General features: G+C 40.0%; 3 protein-coding genes across 3 annotated transcripts; 1 reads left to right on the plus strand and 2 right to left on the minus strand.

The window, feature by feature from the left end:
- Positions 1-2,348: 2,348 nt before the first annotated feature.
- Positions 2,349-8,692, minus strand: rpn1 (ribophorin I). Its single transcript, XM_062415608.1, has 10 exons — positions 8,335-8,692; positions 7,274-7,338; positions 6,448-6,754; positions 6,145-6,354; positions 5,870-6,062; positions 5,071-5,170; positions 4,836-4,974; positions 3,876-3,995; positions 3,500-3,745; positions 2,349-3,399 (listed from the first exon to the last, which is right to left on the minus strand). Exons 1-10 carry the CDS (start codon positions 8,572-8,574, stop codon positions 3,217-3,219), a joined length of 1,803 nt encoding a protein of 600 aa, XP_062271592.1. The 5' UTR covers positions 8,575-8,692; the 3' UTR covers positions 2,349-3,216.
- A 3,485-nt stretch (positions 8,693-12,177) lies between these two features.
- On the plus strand, positions 12,178-19,330 carry LOC133977312 (ras-related protein rab7). The gene is made up of 6 exons (XM_062415424.1): positions 12,178-12,490; positions 15,214-15,276; positions 15,471-15,597; positions 17,045-17,263; positions 17,464-17,592; positions 17,685-19,330. The coding sequence occupies exons 2-6, from the start codon at positions 15,224-15,226 to the stop codon at positions 17,778-17,780; spliced, it is 624 nt and encodes a 207-aa protein (XP_062271408.1). The 5' UTR covers positions 12,178-12,490; positions 15,214-15,223; the 3' UTR covers positions 17,781-19,330.
- A 12-nt stretch (positions 19,331-19,342) lies between these two features.
- Positions 19,343-22,972, minus strand: hmces (5-hydroxymethylcytosine binding, ES cell specific). The gene is made up of 7 exons (XM_062415422.1): positions 22,873-22,972; positions 22,546-22,740; positions 20,881-21,024; positions 20,571-20,783; positions 20,096-20,250; positions 19,820-20,012; positions 19,343-19,706 (listed from the first exon to the last, which is right to left on the minus strand). Exons 2-7 carry the CDS (start codon positions 22,732-22,734, stop codon positions 19,521-19,523), a joined length of 1,080 nt encoding a protein of 359 aa, XP_062271406.1. The 5' UTR covers positions 22,735-22,740; positions 22,873-22,972; the 3' UTR covers positions 19,343-19,520.
- Between the last annotated feature and the right edge of the window lie 562 nt (positions 22,973-23,534).

Below are 23,534 nucleotides of genomic sequence, written 5' to 3' on the forward strand. Positions count from 1 at the left end.
GCCTGTGGGGGGATCATGACAGCTCAACCACATGGCCCAACCAGTCCAACACCTTGCACAAACCCCCACCATCCACCCCCAACACACACACACACACACACACACACACACGCACGCACACACGGTTTGCCACATCAGGATACAGTGCTGCACATGAATTCCGGTTTTAACAGTATTCTGCTCCGCTTACACCAACAGATAAACCGCAGTTCTTTTGCGACCAGTAATCACATCCTGGGCCATAGGACAGAGGCTGGAAGGGAAAAACACTGAGAGGCCTCCAATCAACTAAACACCTACACCACACGAGACGACGCCCCATCAGTGGTAGAACAGACAAATGAGAAAGCAAATGTATGGACCAAACACTGTACGATGACATAAGCCTCGAGGGTCCAGCCATATTCAATGATGCCCACTTACGAAGCAGCCAGTAGCGTAGCAGTGAGATACTTTATAACAGCGAGACTTTTCGACTGCTTTGTGAAATTCAAAAGCTCACACATGGCCTATTTTTGGGGTAAATTAAGATGTTGGAGGCTTCACTTGTGACTCAACATCTGGGCCTGAGTCAGAAATCTGTAAAGAGCAACTTAGAGTGGAAAAAGTTATTCATTTAAAAGTGAAAAAGAAGGCACATTTATCAAACGCCTTATTCCTACTTGGAGTGAAATTCAAGAACAACCTTTAAGAGCAACTCTCGAATGATCACGATAAATCACATGTAGGTTCAAAACAAGAATAGCCAATCAGAGATGAGAATTTAGGCTACATTAGGCCCCATTGTCTTTTAAAACTTTTTTTAAAATGATGTGTTATTCATTAAAAGCCTGCAATAATGTATATAATTTAAGTTGATTTTAATTGTATAATATATATATATATATAATAGATATATATTAATTTAATATTTGAAATAAACATCACTGGAAACAAGGAAACTAAACAGGAACAAGGCAAAATGCTGCTAGAGGTGGTTTGAAATTGCTTACATCAGAGAAAAACATATATTTCAATGTTGCACCACAATAAATATGAATGGAAAGTAACGGCAAACAATCAGTTCCACCTTTCACCTGTTCTAAACGGCTCCAGATTACAAATTGTTCATGATGATGAATGTAACAGTGTACAGAAATGCCAAAAACATGTCTCCAAAGTGTTTGATTTGTGCTTTCTCTGTACTGCAGCCATCTGGGACCCAAACAGGTTTCTTGTAGCCAACTCATGAAACTTCTGAAGCTCTCTTTAAAAAGACATTTGATGAATAGCTTTTCCTGAAAGTGAATGATTTTTACTCTTATCTTTCATTTAGTTCTAAAATTTCAAAGTGTTGATCTTAGCATGGAGAGCTGAGGTATACTGTTTAATTTTGGGTGTCTGGTATTTTAAAGTACGGCCTCGAAATCTGGGAAAATTCTGCTCAATTTCACAGATTCAATTAAGTGAGAATCCTTCAACCATGTCAGTCCAACATGCAGACTCAGTGAAGCCTGATAGCATCGCTGCAGAGTGGCAAGCAGACGTGAGCTCAGTCGCTGGTGTCGAGGTGGACGTGTGCGAGCAGCAGCAGCAGTCTGCCCTGCTGTGCTCCACTGTGAGAATGAGACTGTGTGGCTCTACAAACCCTCACTGCTTCAAAACTCCACTCAAGTACAAACACACAAACAAAAATGCCATTGTGTGGCCTTTCACCAGCAATGAGCATCAGCGCTAACAGACATTGTCTTTGCTTTCCCCTGCTGTGTACTTTCAGAATGATTATTGTATGGCACATACAATATGTTAACATTATCATTGTGAGTGGAAGGGGGCCTGTTATTATGGAACAGGAAGTGACCTGCCAGGACCCCTGGTGACCTAAGAGGGAAAGCGGTGACCTCAGACTAACCCCATGTGTTTGTCCTGGGCTCCGGCTGTGATGGAGGCAGGTCGGCTGCTCTGCTCACTGGGGAGGAGAGGTTGATAGGTGGGGTTGGTTTGAAACAAGGAAAGCAACAATGTGCTGGAATTTCCCTCTGAGGTACCAGCTTTAAAAGGGTCACCAGTTGTTGTACAAACTTGGCTTATTTTTATTTTGAGTATGTAAGATCATAGATTTTCATTTTTATCTAGTAGATTATTCAATTGCTTTTGTCTAGGTCAAGATGCAGTGTAATACTGTTAGTGAGTAAATAAACTGCAGGAAAGTGGTGGTTCTTGACACAAGTGTGCCCTCCTTTGGTGAACTAAGATCATTGCTTCTAAATGTAACTACCCCAAATGGACTAATAAAAAATTAGAAATGATCTCAAACATCTTCATGCACCTGCCGGTATTACTAAAAAACAAACATACTGACAAATTAATGAGGCCGTTTCTCAAAATTTTATTTCAAATTTGACAGCTTTCCATTTCATTGCCCATTTCACAAACATTTGTGTCCCATTTCCCATGTCTTTTCTCGCACACAACCTAATCTCATGTATCCACTAATCTCATGGTCGAAACAAAACCACTTACAAAACAACTAAATCATACAAAATGTAGAAAATGTTACTGAGGTACAGTAAAAACAAAAAAAACCAGACACTACATGTTGGATTTGGGATGACACAATCAGAGCTTCAAATTTGTTCAAATATTAAACGTCAGTCAGGGGCGAGTAGAAAAAACTTTCAAGTGCACAAGAGAGGAGATTAGAAAAGACTAAGCAACCATCATTACACCCGACTGGACAGCTGGAAATTATTCAGTATTTTAAAACGGCATATGTGAGTAAAGACATGAGACCGAAACACTTACGCCTTAACCATTCATTTGAAAAACAAATCCCCAACCCTTTAAACTCAAAGAGTGAAAAACAAAACAAAAATGCAGTCCAGATTTGAACATGAAAATGACGTGTCAAGCCTGAGCATGTGTGACAAAGTTTAAGCTCGACAAACTCAAAAATAGACAAACATGTTGTGATGTAGCTGCTGAAGAGCTGAGCATGCAGTGACCTCAAGTTTGTCACAAGGCTCGAAGGCACAAGTGTTTGGATAAACACATCACTACCGCGAGATGTAGATGTTGACAGTCCATGTCTGGGTGGTATAGGATGGTAAAAAAAAAAAAAAGAAAAAAAGAATGTGTGAGCATTTGTGTCACATTTATTTGAATTCTAGTACATACAAACAGGTGGTTGTATGTTGTAGCAGGGGTGTTTATGTATGCTACTGTGGCAGGAGTTGTTTAGAGGGCATCCAGCAGACTGTCGATGCGGCTGACGAGCTCCTGTCTCTTTCCGGCCAGAGTCTTGTCGCTCTCGATGTAAGCCTCCTTCTTGACCTTGCCGGCCACCAGCCGCTCCGCCTCCTGGCAGGAGCGACACACCAGCTCCTTCACCTGGCCGTCCAGCTTCTGCACCTCCCCAACCTGAAAATAGAGCAGAGTGAACTTCGCTGTTCGTAAACCTCTAGTTTATTTCACTATTCCAATCCGAGCTCTCAAACACACACGAACGCGCGTCACTCACCTTATCGGCCAAGTCGGAGCCCTCGGCTTTAAGACGGGCCTGCAGTGAGCTGATCTCGTTCGTCAGAGTGCGGTGGTCGGCCTCCAGAGTCTTCCGGCCGCTGTTTAGGGCCCCCGTGTCCCGGGACTGCTTGTAGCGGTTGACCACTTCGTCCATGTGTCGGTACAGACCCAGACGCTTGTTAACAAGAGTCAGCACCTGCTCTGTGATGGAGGCCACCTTCATACGTACCTCGGCCGCAGGGTCCTGAACAAAAACAAGTAAAAACTGACTCAAAACTGATACAAAATGCATGCAAGTGTCAACTGATTGTAGAATTAAAAAAAGAGGTGAGAATACAGATTAATTAGCAGAAACCAGGCTGTTGTTGACATACCTTTGTGATGGCAAAGTCCAGGCGAACATAGATGATAACAGTGAAGAAGAGGATGTAAAAAGCTCCTACAACCAGGAGAGGCTCCTGCAGCATCAGGATCTTATTGAAGTTATAATGAACCTGGCAATCAAAGGAAGACATTTATTAATTTGGGTTTAAATTAACTGTCACAGCAGAAATTGTCCACATCTGTTCTTCCAACTTCTGCTGTTTAGACATTAAATGATTGCAAGAATTGTCCTCGAAACTGAAACATGATCTTTGACATAAAGACATTACTTATGGTATAGCTAGCTATAGGTAGCTAAAATGTCTAGTGCTAAAACAGTTTGTTGATAGACTAAAAATTCAGTGACTGTTAGTCAGCAATGCAGGTATTCATGACATGAGTATGCTTTGTTAACTGGATCCTACAAGCAAAAACATACTAATCTACAAGCAGATTTATTAATTCATCTACAAAACGTTCCTTAAAAAAAAAAACTAAAAAAAACCTCAACCTAAAATCTGCAAGGACTGATTCCAGGTTTTACTCGTCAAAATTATCTAGATAACTCTGTAAACTTGCTGCTTTAAAACAGTTTGTCCTGACTATGGCTGCACTGGAAAAGCCATGGGGTGTAAAATCTGACATTGGGATATCTGGTGTGCAAGGTTGGCTCCATGGCCTGAAGGTGGCGCAAAAGGAAAGCTGGTGAATAAAAACTGTCAAAATGATTTAATTCACCACCTGTACCGCCCAATGATTATGATGCATACAATCTTCTTAAAAATACACAATTAAAACACAATTTTTTATACATATTTGTAGAAGCTAGAAAGTTTGCACTAAACTCTGTTAATGATATATGTTAATGATAAATGTTACATTAGTCTTTGCCATTCTGCTGGTATTTTTTACAAACCTGCTTTAAAGTCTAACTGGCCAAAATCCCCATTCTTTTCTACTGTTCTTCTTACCACAACATCCTGAATGTGCTGCTCCACCAGGTTGTTCTTGGTGGCGACAAGCACTGGTCGGCCAAAGGTATCCAGGTACGTATAGTGCAGCTGGTTTGGCATGCGATCGATTGTGTATGGTGTATCCACGTGGATGTTTCTGTTAGGACACGACAGGGGAAGTTGGGAGATATGAGCATGAAGCACTACAAAAATCTCAACTCCACCTCACGTAGATTTTGTTGCAAACACCCACCTGGCTCCCTCAGGCAGGATGATCTTAACAGTCATGGAGTCAATGACTTGGTCGTCATACACGTGATCAACAAGTCTCATCTTCAGTGCATATTGGTCACCTAAAAAGTATAATTACGCAACACATTAGTAACAGACCGCAGGATATAGTGATTAAGAAGGCTGTGCCTCAACAGGAAGCTGTGGTTACCCTGCTAGAGCATCCTCTGGACGAGAGCGGTTTTATATCTTACTTTTCCCTCACAACTCTTCTCATTTTACAGTGGCCCTTTAAGGAATCAACTCTCACTTTAGAGGGAAGTCTTGTTTTCTGAAAGCATGTTTTCAAACTTAGCTCCTTCTGGTGGTGGCAGACTGATATAATCCACTGATCATAATTAGTTACAAACCAATTTGTTGAGAATAATTAGCAAGACAACTTGTGGATTAAAGATATCTTACCCAGTGAGGTTTGTAATTTAAATATAATGGATACATTTGTCTCAAAACGTAACTTCAGGTAAAACCTATCATGAAGTTAATTAAGCACTGCACAGTGCAGAGAGGAATTACAGTATGAACCCTTAGGTTACCTAGAGCGTCTGAAATCCTGTGTATGTGAAACTCAGTGCAGGCTTATATATCAAATAATGTAGTCAGTCAAATGTCCCTCAGTGCTTCCAGTGGACAATACGTGTTGTATCCATGTCAATATATGAATTTAAGGGAAACACATGAATTCTAACTACTTCTTCACATTTTTAAGGATTAAATATTTCTCCTATGACTCGGTTATTTGGGGCTTTCAGCAGTCAACCCACCCAAGGTGTAGAGGTACTCATAGCTGGGCAGATTGTAGCCAATGATGTAATGGGTCTTCCAGCCTCCAAACAGGGGGAAGCGAGGGCGGACCTCCACCTCCACTGAGTCATCAAGGACCTGCAGATGGGAGGTGGAGATGTTGCCAATTTCATCCCTGTAGTAGACGTCCTGAGCCGAGGCAGGAAGGATAGTCTGTTGAGGAGAAAGGATAGAATCATCATCACCTAAATAGCTAAAACCAATGAAACAACGATTTGTGTTTAACATAACATACCTTGAAGGACTTGACTGATGAGATGCCGCTGTCTGACTGACGCTGGTAATCGTAACGTGAGAAAGGCCCCTTCAGGTTGGCCCCTGTGTGCCTCAGATCAACAGTCTCTTCCACAGCGATGTTGCCCCAGTGAGAGACCTCGATTGTGCGAGTGATACTACTGATGGTGAGGAAGGGTGTGTTGTTTTCATAATGGATCTTCATTGTATCCTGAAGGTTAGAAAATGTACAACATAAAACATTTGTAACAACTTTAATGCAGCTTCATCATCCAAAAACCGTGAAACCTGGTCAGAGATTTACCTCGCTGAACGGGGGGACATCACGGAAGGGCCCATACTCGACGATCTCATCGTTCTTGCTGGGGTTGCCCAGCTTGGTGTAGCTCTCTACTGTCTTGGAGGCCAGGCGGACACGTGTGGTCTGACTGCGGGTGGGGTAAGGGGAATACAAGTAGTGGTTGCCCTGAAAGACCACCAGCTGGCGCTCAGCCTGGGTGATTTGTGAGGGGAAAGGCTTCAGGACATGGCTTAAAGTCATCTCCACCTTTGCTTTAAGCTGAGCACCTGCTGCCAGACTGGAAGTCAACTGCACTTTGTAAAACTCCCCACTGAAAGAACAAATGATAAAGAGGAGTGTGCATTAAAAATAAACATGCATAATTATGTTAAATGTTGCTCCTGTAAAATGTCAGCTTCTCTGGATCTATGCATGGAAAATGCTGCCAAAGTGACTGCTATATTCATTAATATGTCATTCCTATCATCTAGTGAGTTGGCAAGTATGGTTTCATAATCAAATCTATCTGCTGTAATATTAAAATCACTGGACTTACATAAATGAGTCATTGATAGCTAGAGTAAGGAAATGTTTCTCTTACTTTCATAAAAGGAGAGTCCTGTGTTTCCTATACTACAACCAACAGGACAGGGAGGATTTAAGGACCCATCTGTGATATTTAGACAGATTTAAGCTATTATCAGGAATGTCACTCAGACACTTTATTTACTTCACTCAATCAACGCCCAACTAATGGAACAATGTTGATTCAAATGCACCTGTAAAGCTGCCTGCGCGTTTGCATAAGTTGTGTTGTTACTGCAGGCAGAGTAAAGGTTTGATCTCGTACCTTTGGCCCGGCATGGTTGTCTGCTGGATCTCAAGTGTGCCATCATCCTCTTCATCACCCTTCACCTGCAAGGAGATGATTACTGGTTGAGCTTACTCTGTTTCTGAAATGTATGCACTTCAGAATCACAATTGGATTTATTATTAACCAAGTAGCGAGCACAGGGAAATCAATGCAGTCCAGACATAAACAGAAAAAACTATTATTAACACAAACATAACCATGTAAAAAAGAGATTTATGTTTCTGTTTAGTGGGGTGGACTTTTTGACATGATAAAAATGATGTGTGCTAAAAAGCAGAATATAAATAGAAGTGTGAATACCAATGTGGTTATAAATGAGTGCAGGACACACAGACAGTATGAATTAGAATGAGATATGCAGGTGAAGTGAAGATAGCCTGTTGGCAGACTTTTACTGTCCTTGTTAAAGAACTTGCTGACAAAATACATGACAAGTGAGAGGTTTATTCTATATTTTTATAAAGCATAGCAGCGTTTACAGCTTCTATGTGAAAACAAAGCACTGCAGCATTATCATTCATTGAGAGGGGGGCAGGCCCGTGCGCAGTCAGACACGGAAGTCAGCTTCTCAGCGCATACGTGTCGCTCAGCCACTGACAGAACGTGCACCGCTGCGGAAGTTAACATCATCCTTTAGCAATTCAAAATGAATTTCTACAAACTAGAATTAGATCTTTACAGAAAGGCTGCTCAAAGCAAAGCTAATGACGTGAATAATTTGCACTGAGCAGTACACATTATGAAATAGTAACATTAGCTGCGTGAGCTTGCAGGAACACATTGAATCACACCATATAGCGCTAGTAGCTCTGATGTCATGCAATCAATGAACACACTGCAACATCGTGTGGTAGCATGCTGGTAAACCTGTGCACCAATGCATGTCTATTTCACGCAACAACAAAAACCGCAACACATGAAAGCAGCAGGACTTTTACGTAGCCAGGATACGTGTCGCATCCTGTGAGGTAGCTAACAGGCTAAAGCTAATTACAGCTAGCTATGGTGCTGTTCCTTATCACTGATGTTTAACTCACAGAGGCTCCGATGTATGCCAAGTGCGGGGCCAGGCCGGGCTCTACAGCCAGTACGAAGCTGTTCACTGCGGTACGTCCCTGGTTGGACAGCACGATCTCCGCAGTGATCTTGGCCAGATGAGTGCTCAGGTCCACCGTCCTCTTCACGTCCTCATTCACCAGACCGTCCGCTGAAACCTCCGAGCACACCGCGGCCAGGAGCAGCAGGCAAGAGCCGACAAGTGTCGACCACCGAGTCATAGTTAAAGATATGAAAGAGATGAAACACCTAGGTAAAGACTGGAAAGTGGAGGAAAATGTAGAGCAGCGAAGAAAGGCCGCCGCGCCGCTCTACATCAGCAAAGGATGACGCTTCATTCAGACCGACGCGATGACGTCACGGTGCGCTCTTCACAACGTGCCCTGCGTTGGAAGATTGCAAAAACTCCATGGAGACAGACACAGGAAAACAAGCACTTTTTAAAATATTTTATTTATTCTTCAACAGAGAATTATTCATTTACAAAAAAGTACTTTTTAATTTTTGTATTTAATTTATATTTTTTGACATGTTTAATATTCATTTGCAAGCATCAAGGCATAGATAATCACAACAGTTAACACACCTTAACAAACAAGGCACATAATAAGATAACTTAATTTATGAAAAACATGCGGTATATAATAATGTAAATATTCATAGAAAATAATACATCTTAAAGACAAATGAATAATAATAATAATAATAATAATAAGAAGAAGAAGAAGTCTGCACTCTTCCATAGTTGCTCAAGCTTTTAGTTCTTCATAAGCTCTGAGGATACACTTTGCATGTCTTCCTTCATTAGCCTTAAAGCACTGAGATGATTGTCCACAAGCTCCCTTTTAAAAACAGAAACATGATGTGCAGCTGAAAATTCTGGCCAGGAGTATCAGGTTGTTCAATATCAAGTCACTTTTAATGTCCTTCGTGTCACCAAACACAATATTGTCTCTTGTGAGAGGAGTAAGTAGGAGGAGTTTTTGGTTGTCAGCCAGTCCTGAAAATCCTCCCAGATTATCACAAAACACATACAATGAAAAAAAAGATAATCTTCAGTGTCAATTGCAGAATCACAAAAACTGCAGTTATGTGATTAACATTAAATCTCGGTTTTAGCAATTCATTGGATGGAAAATGAATTTTGAAAGACTTCTTTTGTTTTGGGGAGAAAAACAAGCACATGGACTTTCAGATGATGCAATTATTTTAAGACAACCTGTTTTACATTGATGTGTTTGTCCTTGTTGGACTGTTTGTTCATGATGTGCTTGTGGTAGTGACCCATACTGGCCTGCTGATGGTACTGTGTCAGTCTCTGTGAATACAGCAGTGTGTGGCGTTGTGCCTTTTTCAACATGATGATAACTGTTTAAGCATGCAGACTATTCTATATCTGAATGGGCTTTAGAATCACTTGGTAATACAACAAAAGCGTGTTAATCATAACTACTGTAGGAAGTCACTTGCAGTCATATGCCAATAGTTGAAAACCAAAGCTCACAATCAATCTGTCTGTCAGTCAATCAGGGTACAGCCCATGGACACAAGGGTTTTTTTCTGGTTGCAGTCAGGGATCCTGATTACATTTATCAGCTGTCATTTGCTAACACTGATGACGATGGCCTCTAACAATAGCCTTCTCTTGGATAATTTAAAAAAAGAAGATACAATGCAGGATGTCAGCTATTAGGTGGCAAATTTAAATTTTATGTGCAGCAAAAATGGAAGTCAGATTACATGAGATGTAGCTGACTTTCATGTGTGAATGAAACTTGACTTCTTTTTTTTTTTAAACTTCAGTATTACAATACAATTCAGGGGACGTAATGGGGCATAATTGAATAGACAGTATAATTATTGTATTTTTTCCGTCAAAGTCCGTCAAATGCCTTTATTGATGGACTTTTTGACAGACCATAATAAGCAGGCACAAAAACCAACAGCATTAAAATACCTACATAGAATAAGAGTTGATGTGTCAGCTGAATGGAAAGAACAAAATCAAATCATCACATATGCCAAACACTGCTCATCATCAGATACTCAGAATAAACTGGCCAAGAGAGAACATGGAATCAGCTATACAGCTGCTGGAGACCTACAAACTCATTCAAAATCTTAACAACAACCAAAGTCATTATGAGCCAACTGGAAAGGAGCCAGGATTTAGTGAGTGTCAAAGTTTTTATTTAAGACTGTTACTGTGCATGTGAAGCATTTATTTTAAAGCTCAGATTGTCTCACATGCAGTTTTCAAAAGATTTCAGTTGTTTCACCTGCACTTTTTATATCATCTTTAGATTTACTTTGGCTGCATTTATTGTTTGTTTCTTTTGTATTTATTGTCACTTTTGACATCTCAAAATTATCTGATTCTAGCTTTTAATTTCTGAATTGTGGTAGAATTTGCAATTAATTAATTGGGTGAGAGTTGAGGAAGCAAAAATTCAGCAGCACTTGTAAGCTGGATAGCCAATGTATTGTACATTTGTATAGGCCTATATAGTCTATTAAGAGTAAAGCATAACAACTTTCCTTGATTTTCCATAATCCATTACTAATAAAAGAGAAAATATAAACATATACACATAAACATTTTTTCACTGAATTTATGAATAATTTATGAAATGTTTTTGCGACCTGTCAGGTTCAGTTTCTTTTTGTTAGTTTTTCCCCCACATCACTTTATTTATAGAAAGCATCACAACATGTGTGATATTAATACAATAACAGAGAACAGTTAGGCATCATATAATGAAAAAAAGAACATGAAGGACATGACTTAACTTTCTGTTTGTTGATACAGTCAAAGACAAACAGACAAAGGGTAAAAGTAATAATAATTACATAGATAATACTAACAATTGCACATCTTATTATTTGTAAGTTTAATAAACTCAAAATACTTTCTAAATTCAATCATGAAAAGTTCAAATGATGGCTAAGAGAACTTGGATTTATGGATGTGAACATTTTTGTAGTAAAACAAATAAACTAGTCTGTTGAACTTTCTGTTTTTTGCTTTCATAGTATAGTATTACATCTTTGACTTCCAGCTTAACTGAATGGTTTGGTTGAGGATAACAAATATATAGGAGAAGCCATGTTGTCTCTCATTGTCTCCACACCAGTTTAAAAAAAAACCATAAAATGTACAATGATGCTGGGAGCCTTGAACTCTTAACTAGTTGAAGGAGGAGGACTGCCCACAGACACACTCATTGAATCAGCTTCCTCTTTATTTAAACAGCATTGTGCTGACTTAAAGCCCGACATTTCTACTCATGCCTTCATCAGGAGCCAAACAGGAATACTGGGAACTACTACTATACATTTCCAAACATCACAAGGCATCCTAATTCCACACTAATTTCCCACATGGAGCAATTCTCCTTTTGCAGTAAAGAATTCATCTCTTACGTGTTTATTAATACATGAGTGACTTTTGTATTCTGTTAATGAAGAAGGTAGATTCCGTTTCGTGTAACTCTTGTCTCTCATCAGCTGAAGGATTCCACTCGAGTAATAGCATTTATAGGCTACCACTAAATGACAGAAAAGGTCTTAGAAATTCCTCAAAACTAAGAATTTGAGCTTCGTAATTTTTTGTAAGCCTGCAAGAAAAACTATATTCGAGTTAATCAAAATGTTTCTCATATAGTGAATCATTCTTTCTGGTCATGCATTGCTCCATACAGCAGTTTTATTGAGGGAGAAACTGTGACCTCCTCAGGTCCAGAGGAACAAGCAGGGAACAAGGCGTATCCAGCGCGTGACGTCAGCGCCTCCCGACGCAGCTTGTTTTGGAGGAAGTGGACGGAGCTAGGCTAGCTGCTAGCGTCTACGGCAACAAGACGAAACAACACCGCTGTACTAAAGCGCTCCTGTTACACGAAGGGGGGGACACACGTCGGCAGTGGCAGTTTTGATTTTGATAAGTGGAGTTAGCTTCTAGGCTAGATATCGGAGAGCATTGAGCTGTCGACAAGCTAAAACCTGTTGTTTTGTTGACGTTTAGACATTTAAAGGAGCTGTTAGCCTGCCAGCTAGCCTGCGCCTTAGCTAACGCTCACAACCCGAGGCAGAGGAAAAAGTCCACAAAGACATTTTTTTTACCGCAGGATCACCACCCAGGTTGGTTTGTGTTGACTTTAGTTGTTGGTTACGCTTACGATATGCTTTGAAGACTTAGCTGTTGTCAAGTAAGTTTTACATTTGTCTGTAAAAACCTTGCTTAGCGACACTAAACGTTAGCTTAAATTAAGAAGTGTCACTGATGTGGTAATTGTCAATGGACACGGTGTAAAAAACGCTTGGCGTTAATTATCTTAAAGATTTGAACAATTCTGCAATTTTTTCTACAATATATGTTTAATCTTTTTGTGCATTTAGCCTATTTGTCTAGGTCGAGTTTTGATCTGATCTCAAATGTACGTGAATGTTTATTCTGCCTTGCTAACCCTTTGCGAGTGTGTTTGATGTTTTTATGGTCGTTGGGTAAAATGTTGAGACAGGGACAGTATGTATAAAGTGGGGATATTAACAACCGCACAGGCTGATAGATTTATGAATGATACCTTTTTATGTGTGTTGAATCCAGCCGAAGTATTTGCTGTGCTAATCACGCTTGCCAAGTCATGGTTCCGTTAGTCCTGTGTTTTAAAACCATGTGATCAGTCCCTGACACAGTGTCATGGGGTGCAGATTATGAGAGCTGCACCGAGAGCTCTGCTACTCTTGCTTCATAGTAGTTCAAATATAGATTCAAGACGTAGCTTCTTGTTCCCGTAAGAACCTATTACATTAAAACGTTAAGTGAGATGTGGATGAAACAATTGAATATGTGTGTCGATAATGCTCCGAGGTTTATTCTGAACGGAGCGAGGATTTAAAGCTCATCGGTAATAGAGTTTGGACTTTGGTCATTACAGCTGTATGAGGGTGGTTTATTATTACAAAGTGCACTCAGCCGAAGTCAGTGATGTTTTGAGCAGGCGCAAAGGTGAGAATGTCAGGTCTCCCATTGGTTTCAAGTAAGCAGCTACTGATGATCTACTGTAGACCCTCTATTAGCAGATAACAGAGATGTGGTTGTAATTCCCCAGTGATATACAGACAGGTGACAAATTAAAGGAAGAATCTGATTAAAGTATGCCAATGCTTCCACACAGGTGCACTGCCAGGTACAATTAAGTAATAAACATCCTGTCATGCTGTGTGCTATGTAAAAATATGCTGAGCAGGCCCCATTGATTCTGATTTTGTTAAGAGGAAACGATCTCAGTGAGTTTGAAAGAGGAGTCATTGTTGGGGCACTAGTGGCAGGAACTTCAGTCACAAAGACACTTTTTTATAACGTTACTAGGCAACGACAAAATCACCTGTCCTTTGCCTAACCATTATTGTACTGTGAAGTAAACTCACTCCAGGCCTGCTGTTTGCTGTTCAGATTATGGTACTATGGTTAGTGAAGTCATATAACTCATTCAGTAACAGACGCCACTAGTTTGTCCTCCATGATTGTTGTCTCTGCTTGTTAAAGGCACATTTGAAAGAGTTCAGTGGTGCAACAAACATAGAAACTGGTCTATGTAAATGTGAAAAAAAGAGAGATTTGGTCAAGTGAGTCATCCTTCACAATATTCTCGACAAGTGGGCGAGTGTATGTGTGATGTACATCAAGACAGCAGTATAGGTTTGAATACTTGACCTCAACAGTGAGGGCATCCAGTGGCTCTGTTATGCTGTGGGGGACATTTTGCTGGTATAGTTTAGGCCAACTTGTGAAGAGTCATTGCAAATCAATACAAAGTTGTTCTGAGTGATCACCTTTATCATATCAAACATTTCTATCCTGATGGGAGTGATCTCTTCCAGGATGACAATGCCCCATCTGGAGGGCATGGGTGGTCACTGATTTATTTGATGAGTATGAAAATGAATCATATGTTCTGGCCTTTACAGTCACCAGTCTCAACCCTGTTGGAACACCTAAGGGGATTTTGACGTGTTAGCACTCTTCTTCATCTGGTGGCACGTGGTGGCCCCACCCCTCTCTAAGACACTTTGTCAGTTTTTAGCTCTTAATTTGTCAGCTGTCTGTATGTATGACTTCAGATGAACACAATGGAAGAATTTAGGAGAAGAAATACAGTATAGATAATTAATAGGAAGAAGAAAAAAATAAAATAGGCAAAATACAGACCTCATAGAGGTCATAGTCATAACAATTTACTGTTGTACTGTATAGGTATGTAATTATTAACACAATCCATGACTGCATTCACTGTCTTTTGTAACTGGCTGTTTGTTCCCTTGTTTTTTGTTGTGAATTTATTATAATATTCTAGCTTTATCAAACTTGGGAATGAAACAATATCATTTTGTTTCATTGAATAGTTTGTCAGCAGCATAAATATTTCAAAATCAGTGCTAGTTTACAATACTCTAAAAACAATCAGCTGCGGTGACAAAAATAGCACATCTCATTTCAGCTGAACAACCACAGAACCACATTGTTCAACATATTTTGAACAAAGTGGTGAGAGGATATTTAGAGCCTCGTATTGTACAGCGCAGTTCAACACATTTCTATTATTGCGTTTTTCTTTGTTGGTGCAGTTAATGTGAGTCAAGTACAGCGGACTCCTCATTTGATCAAATTCCTAGAACTGGTTCATTTCTTTTGAGTGTATTTAGAGACGCACACGTACCTGATCATCTTTCAGTGAAACCTGTTGACTCAAATCAAACAATCCTCTCTCAGCCAAAGCTGTGTTCATCTTGTTTGAGCAGTTCCAGGCAGCGTTGGTCTAAGTTTTTTTCCCTTCTAATGTATTTTTTTTATGTCTTCACAGCTGTGACACAATGACATCAAGGAAGAAAGTACTACTTAAAGTCATCATCCTCGGAGACTCTGGGTGAGTGATATTGAGCCATATGCTTAAATTAAAAAAAAAGTGCTCCGATAAGTACATCTCTAACACTAAAACACACATACATTGCAAGCTAAGAACCTTTTTTTTTTAATGCTTCACCAATCATTTAATAATGGCGACTCTCTTTGTTTCTGCCCCTCATATGTTCTGTATGTGTTGTGTTTTTCCTTTTCTAGAGTTGGGAAGACCTCATTGATGAACCAGTATGTGAATAAGAAGTTCAGTAACCAGTACAAAGCCACAATAGGTGCTGATTTCTTAACGAAAGAAGTCATGGTGGATGACAGACTTGTCACAATGCAGGTATGGAGGAAAATAAGTTTCACAAAAATTCCACACGTTTTTTCTCATAGAAAGACAATTTTCATACCTAAAACCATCACTAGCAATACAATAAAAGGCTACTGTTAATGTAGTACTACTGTGAAAATGCTTTATATTGTACTTACTTTTCTGTAAAAACAGTTTACACATTATTAGACATAGTTAATGACTTCATCCTAAAGTATTATAAATTCAGGAAGGAAAACAAATCTCTTTTTTCTTAAGATGTGTATTTTCAATTCCATGGTCAAATTTCCATCACATTCCCATTTTAGGGATCAGTAATGTGATTTTATTTTTCCTTTAGTGTTGGAGTTTTGGAACTTAACTATTTAGACTACCAAAGACTGTTCAGGATAGTAATTGTGTGCAAGTGTAAATGTATTTACAGGCACACTTACTATGTGCATGTACTGTATCTTGATAATATGAACACATTTACTGTATTATCTCAAAATTGGTCTTGACATGAATTCCTTTTCAGTTTTTTGAAGATTACTGTGGCTCACTTTCAGGTTTTTGGTGACTAATAATGTTGGATTAAAGATGCTTTTGGTGCTTCAGGGAAGTGACAATTAAAGGGTCTATATGCAAGAATCAGAAATTCTTATTAGTGACACCAGTGGATAATAAGTGAACTGCAGGAAACAGCCTGTTGTTTGCGTTTGCGGCACAAGACTGTTGCAGGTGATGTCATTTTCCTCACTTACACTTCTCATAATTACATAAAAGACACATACTTAAGCCACATCACCCAACTCACAGAAATAGTCGTTAGCCACCTCAATCTGACCCGACCTACAAACCGCAAACTTTTTTTTGCCAACCCTGTTTACTAAACACTGGTAGGCTCAGTGATTTGTGGTCAGGAAGCCACAGGCTGTGGTTTTGTTGTGAAATGTGTACTTTTTACAACCTTGGGACCACCAAAAGAAAAAAACAAAAGGGTTAAGTTATGTTCCGCTTTCGGAAATAATGTTATAGCTGTGTGTGTGCTCGGGAATGGGTGACTTGTCATTGTAGGGGCACATAGCTGTCTTAATTAGTGGGAGAGCTCATTTTTGCATGGTGTTTTTATTTGGATAGCACCGTTTTCGTTGTGTTGTTTTGTGTCTTCATGCCAGTCATTTGCGCACTTAGTACTGCGAAAAAAATTGTCACGTCTTTTTATATTTTTGCTGAAAATTTGCATTCACATATAAATCAGTCCACAGACAACTGAGAAAGTTGAAGAAGGTCTCATTTTTTAAGTTATGTTACAACCCATTCACTTATCGTCAATAAAAAAACTATTAATAGATTTATACTGCTTCACAATTCTGCACATAGAACCTTTTAATAGGGAAATTTGAATAATATGCACAATGTTAATGTATCAAACCTATTCGAGCTAAATGCTGATTTTTCTCTACATTCTGTATCTCAGATTTGGGACACAGCAGGTCAGGAGAGGTTCCAGTCTTTAGGCGTTGCGTTCTACCGGGGAGCAGACTGCTGCGTCCTGGTGTTTGACGTGACAGCACCCAACACCTTCAAGACTCTAGACAGCTGGAGGGACGAGTTCTTGATCCAGGCCAGCCCTCGAGATCCGGAGAATTTCCCCTTTGTGGTGCTGGGCAACAAGATCGACCTGGAGAACAGACAGGTGGGTCCAAGTACAATCAGATTTGAGAGGATGTTTTTTGAGTGTTTTGTAGTAATTTTGGAGCCCTCAAGTCAGAAGTAATGATGTTTTTTTCTGACTTTTAACTAATGAAACAATTTCTAAAAGTAGCATGTGTAAAACAGGGATTCTGGTTCGTCTGATGTTTTGTCAGTATAACATCGGTTTCTTTTCTGTTTCAGGTAACAACCAAGCGAGCACAGGCTTGGTGCCAGAGCAAGAACAACATCCCCTATTTTGAAACCAGCGCCAAGGAGGCGATCAATGTGGAGCAGGCCTTCCAGACTATTGCACGCAACGCTCTTAAACAGGTAACCGCAAGAAAACCGGTGAACACTTTAAATCAGTGAAAGCCGGGAGACATCGAGTAATGCTCACCCTCGGTTTTGTCGTCTGTTTTCAGGAGACCGAAGTGGAGTTGTACAACGAGTTCCCCGAGCCGATAAAGCTAGACAGGAACGAGCGAGCCAAGCCGTCAGCGGAGACCTGCAGCTGCTGAGGAACTCTGAAGATCTTCAGGGGGGTCGTCATTGCCCTCATCACCCTGTCTTGCCTTGTCATTATATCCCCTTCCCCATGGCCCACTGTGTTAATCCCTAATGCCCAACATACAAGCAGCATCCCACTCATAGAGTATACTACTACTACACACAAACATGCTGCACCCACCTCCTTATGTATACAAAACACACATTTTCTATAAAAGAAGTCTCCTAGCCCAAAGAACACCTTAAGGAAACATTATGGCATTTACTTGTATGATGCTCATTACTTCTCAGTGTTTCCCCTCGTATTCTTTCATGGTGGCAGCGGTTTGGGCTAACCTCATTTTCGGTTGCATATGTATCACTGCTCTCACACCCATTGTTTGGTTCTCAGTGCTTTTACTTTGGGATATTTAAAGTGGTAAATCAAAACATTATCTCTATACATGTATGTGTTTATGAGTACATTTAAACAACCCGTTTTGGTTTTTTTTGTTTCTTTTTTTTTTTAAATCAAAGTTTCTTTAGCAGTGGGTGGTTTTCTTACTTTCACGGCCCTCCACTGCTGCATGAATAGAGGAAACACTGCTCCCCTCATTTTACTCATTTGTGTTGTGGCTTAAATTAGTTTTACACTCAGAAACACTTGTTACCATGGTTTCACTTTACCTCGTGCAACCTTAGAAAAAACAAACAAACTGATACTCATCGGGGATTGAGAGCTGATGTCCTGAAGGATCAGAATGTGTGAAGGTGCATGTGAAGATCACATTACGATGCTGCCGGCTGATTCTCATTAATTAGTCAAGTAGAAAATCATGTTAAATGACAAGACCATCATTCAATTGTGTACAGGTTGTTTTTTGGGTTTTTTTTGCACTTTGCTGTCATTTACAATAACTGAAGATTTGCTCAGACAGCTCATTTTAGAGCCACAATAAATGCAGTTGTAGCTCAGGTTGAGGACGTAGTGTGAATCCAGACTTCATGTAAGTGCTGTCCCTAATAATGCTACCTGCTGTTGCTCTTATTGGGGAAATGAAGGTTTGTCTTGTAATCAACTATCCTTGGTACAACATTTGACGTGGGAATGAACCAAATCAAGACAGCGTGTCATTCTACCTGACAGTCCTGGAGAGTATAAATATCATTCATTACTAAATACTATTAGCTAGTACATTTCTTCTTTTTACTGTCAACTATTGCAAGACTTTGTATATTTGCAAGCCTCTCAATCATTTTGTGGGGAAGGCAAAAGTTGTGTTGTAAATCTCCATATCTGACTGCCAGTTGTTCGTGTTGGCAAACAATTTAAGTGCTTGACATTTCTTTTAACCGATCAGATCTTTAACTGTCTGTTCGTATTATGTTAAAACTTTGAAATGCATTATAGATTACAAGATAGCTTACATACTGTAACTTTGAAAGAAGAAAAAAAATGTGGGGGGAGTATTGGCATTCATCATTATTATATTATTAATATGATAAATGCATAGCATCTACATTGTTTCAAAATGTCTTTGCGTTTCAAGTAATAAGGGTAATAAAAATCTTGAATAAATCATACTGTGTTTATTTCTGACATTTATTGTATAAATCTTTTACTATTAAGCAGTATCCATATCACAGTTGTCACATTTAAAGCATTTGGCTTTTAATAGAAGAAACCATTTTTCTAAAAAAAACTAATGTAGAATAAATCAGATCTAAATGGTGTTTTCAACACTGCAGAGTTTTCAGTCCAGTTCATCTCTTCATTTGGTTTTTGGTTTCTTGTTGGGTCTCTGAAGCCACTGCTGAAGTGGTCCTGCAGACTTTCGGGTCTTTGCTTTGCTTTTACCCTCTTCCTGACTCTCACGCGTGTCGGTCTCTTTCCTCTTTGAAGGGGCAGTAGTCAGCCAACTCTTCATCATCTTAGTGCTGGCTGTGGTCTTGGGTTCCTACAGGTCAAGGGTCAGATTAATCAGCACAAACCTCTAAATGCCAGACAGCTGACATCACATGGCTAAAGCTTTAAACCACAGTGAGTAAAATGCCACGTTCAATCTTGTACCTTTTTACTGTTAAGATCGACTGGCTGAAGGCACTCTGGAGAGTTGTTGCGCGAGTTACTGACAAACGATGACACGGGGTGAAAAGTCAAAATGTTTTTTGACTGAAGCAGTTTTATGGCATCTAAAGATTTCACTTCTCCAAAATCAAGCCATCTTCTCACTTCGTCCTCTCCTTCCAAGACTGCTGGCATCCTAAAACACATTAGCACAACAATGTAGAATTTCATACCGACACTAATACATTTTTTTTTTTTTTCTACATTAACTATTGTTACCTGTCATGGATGCTTTGCAGGTTTGGGGAAGCATTCACAGTGATTACACTATAGGTGTAAAGGGGTTCTCCACCAGCTGGAGGTGTCCAGCAGTCAAACACTCCAGCCAAAGTCAGCAACCTCCATCCAGTCCACTCACCTTGGGCTTCCCCTTCCTTAACAACACACAGCAAAAAGCATACTGTAATGTTAAAATTATAAAAATGTGCAGAATTTATGAAAGAATTTGTTGGTTTGTGACTTATGGAGTCCTCAGCCTGGCACTGAAAACAAATCTCAAGCATGAGTTCACGTGTTGCGTTACATTTTGAATTCTACAGAAACACCTGGTGGACACATTTGTTTCGGGCCTTCTTCCACACAGGAAATTTTCAGCCATGGTAATTTCCGCCAAAGTTGCATTCTCTAAACATTTGTTTTGGATGAAAGCAAATGTTCATGGTGCTAACATTACTATAGAGAACCCACGACTTACCTCTATCAGGTCACAGGAGGCCTCTTCTGGAGGGCACGCCGTCTCAGAATTCTCATTATTGAGGGCTGAGGTCGTGGGGTCATCCTGACCCTCTTTTTTCCCTGCAGTTTGTAGGAAGTAGATGAAGAAGGGCTGCTTGCCTTTCTCCTGCTTCCTCCATTCGTAAAAGCCGTCAGCTAGGATGACACATCGCTGTCCGTTCATCAGGGGGTCCTTGGGGAAGAAACAGTGATCAGAGACAACACATAAAACAAACTGATAAAAATTAAGGGCTTGTCACTCAGCAGTCTCGTGTATGCAAGTATCTTACCTTGTAAGATTTCTTCTCCAGTATGTTCTCACTGCGACAGTTGCTGGTGCTGTAATGCATCTCGCTTGGGTCATTCCCCTTGAACCAGGCAGGTACCAAGCCCCAACGCATCGTGGTCAATACACACTCATCCACAGGAGCATTCTGAAGACACAGAAAAGGCAGGGACAAAATAACATAAACACCTGTAAGTCCTGTAAGTTATGAGGTTGGGCGTCCATGGATTGAAGTTTTTTTTCCAGGACATCCCACAGATGCTTGATCAGATTGAGATCTGGGGAATTTGAAGGCAACTTGAACTCTTTGTTATGTCCCTAAAACCATTCCTGACCAATTTCTGTGGTGGGGCGCATTATTCTCCTGCCATCAGGGAATGCTATGAAGGGGTGTATTTGGTCTACACGGTGGAACATGTCAAAGTAACGCCAGGACCCAAGGTTTCCCAGCAGAACATCACTTAGAGCATCACACTGCCTCTGCCTGCTTGCCGTCTTCCCATAATGCACCCTGGTGCCATCTATTCCCCAGGTAAATGTCACACATCAGTGTTTCCCCTATCATTATATTGGAGGGACGCCCCCCCCCCTGAAAGTCAAGATCATTTTATTTTATTTTATTTTTTATATAGCGCCAAATCACAACCGAAGTCGTTTAAGGTCACTTTTCCTATAGAACAGCTCTACATCACGTTCTTTTAATAAATAAAAAAAGGCTGATGTGATTTAATTTATGCAAAAGCATTTCATTCACTCTACATCGTTGCACATGTACAATTCTCTGCTGTTTTGTGAAGGGTGACGCACGCACGCACACACACACACCCACAGCCACACCGATAGAGAGACCGTGGGAGAATGTGTCATGTCATCCCTAACAGAAAATATCTGCTTTTTTATATGCAATCAACCACAAACTGGGGCCAAACTAGAGAACAGACTGGTAGTCCACCTGCTGCACCCCCTCCCCCTGACAAGCAGCAAAAGTGGAGCCACCAGAGGGTGACAGGTTTCGACCCAACTGTAAGTGAGTAAGGAACTAAATAAACAAATAAATATTATACACACACACATATATATATATAAATAAATAATTTGCATACTGAAAAAACCTCTCAAGACCTGCCGTTTTGAAGGTGCTCTGCTGCCCATTTTTCCTACTTCCAACACATCAACTTCAAGAACTGATTGTTAAATTGTTGTTTAATATATCTCTTAATATATCTTGAAAAGTGCAAACAAGATTTGAATGTCGTGTCTGATTGGTGTATAATGCTGTCCAGTGTAATAGTAATGAAATATGTACTACCTGTGGTTAATTCTTGCAGCTCTCAGGTTGTGGTGTTGTTGCACTGAATAGTATATTATGTAACAATATGGAAGCTTACATTAAGTAAATGAACAATAAAACTAATATTATTTTTCACTTTTATTACCTAACATAATGCATCAGGGTGCTTTTATCATTAAATATGTCGCAGTATCTATTACTTAACTTATTTACAAAGGGTCTTTTCAGATGTGTGTCTCTCTGATGTTACAGTATGATGAGTAACTACTTATATGTCACATAATTTAATGTTGATCTATGTGGTCGTTCACTTTACGCTGTTGTGTTGTTTGTTTGTTTTTTACAAAGCTCATTGACACATAGGGTAAGACAGCTTACCTTGTCAAAATGTCTCTGTGATAGTAGAACGGGACCCATGGACTGCGGACTCTTGTTGTAAGAGGGCTGGTATTTGTCTGCATCTCCATCCTTCCAACGGGGCTGTCTCCGCCGCCCACCTCGGTCTCTGTAGGAGCAGGCTCGGCTCACCTCGTCAGGAGCCAGAGTACAAGCAGTCCTTCCACACATTGCTACCTGAGACAGAGAGTCACAAACAGTAAGAACAGTGTTAGCATGTTAGCTTCAAACTAACTTCAGGAAACAAAACATTCTTTTTTTTGTTGCACTGGCTGTAAATGCACAAGTTAGAAAAAGTGCTTGCCTTACCTTTTCCTGAGTGTTATATTGTTAAGGTTCAATTCTGTATGTGTGTGTGTTAACGCTATGTTGTGAGGTTATGTATGTGTGTTCGCAGGGACATGCCCTGATAACTACTAACCCCGAGTGCGCATGACAATCCTGACGTCAGAACAGCCTGAGTTAGGGCGCCAATTTATTTCCTAGGATGGCGAAGTCATAACTCGTCCTATTCTGTCTATGATTGGCTAACACTCGTTACGTCTGTTATTTGTGTTGGTTAGATTTAGGTATGGTGAGTGGGATTGGTTAGGTTTAGGGTTAGAATATCAGGATAAGCCAATCAGAGGAAGAGTAGGGGCGGGTCACGACTTCGCAATCCTACGAAAATAATACTGCCAGTGTGGGACTGCGCAGCTAATGTCGCGACAGCAGCACAGCTAGAAATATTTAAAAAACAAACTAAAAGAACATATTACTAAAAAATTATCCACTCCATGCGGCATTGTACTCTATCCTACTCAATACTCTACTCCCCTAAAAGTGGCTTGGTACAATGAAACAAACAAGCCCACTTTTAAAAAACGGTTTCCAACAGTAAAATAACTTTACAAAAGTAAACAGAAAAGTGACATCCTCTCATGCAAAATACATAATCGTTTGTATAATAAAATATAATATAAAACGGAGTT

This window comes from Scomber scombrus, chromosome 3 (genome assembly GCF_963691925.1).
Source record: "Scomber scombrus chromosome 3, fScoSco1.1, whole genome shotgun sequence".
In the NCBI taxonomy this organism is placed as follows: Eukaryota; Metazoa; Chordata; class Actinopteri; order Scombriformes; family Scombridae; genus Scomber; species Scomber scombrus.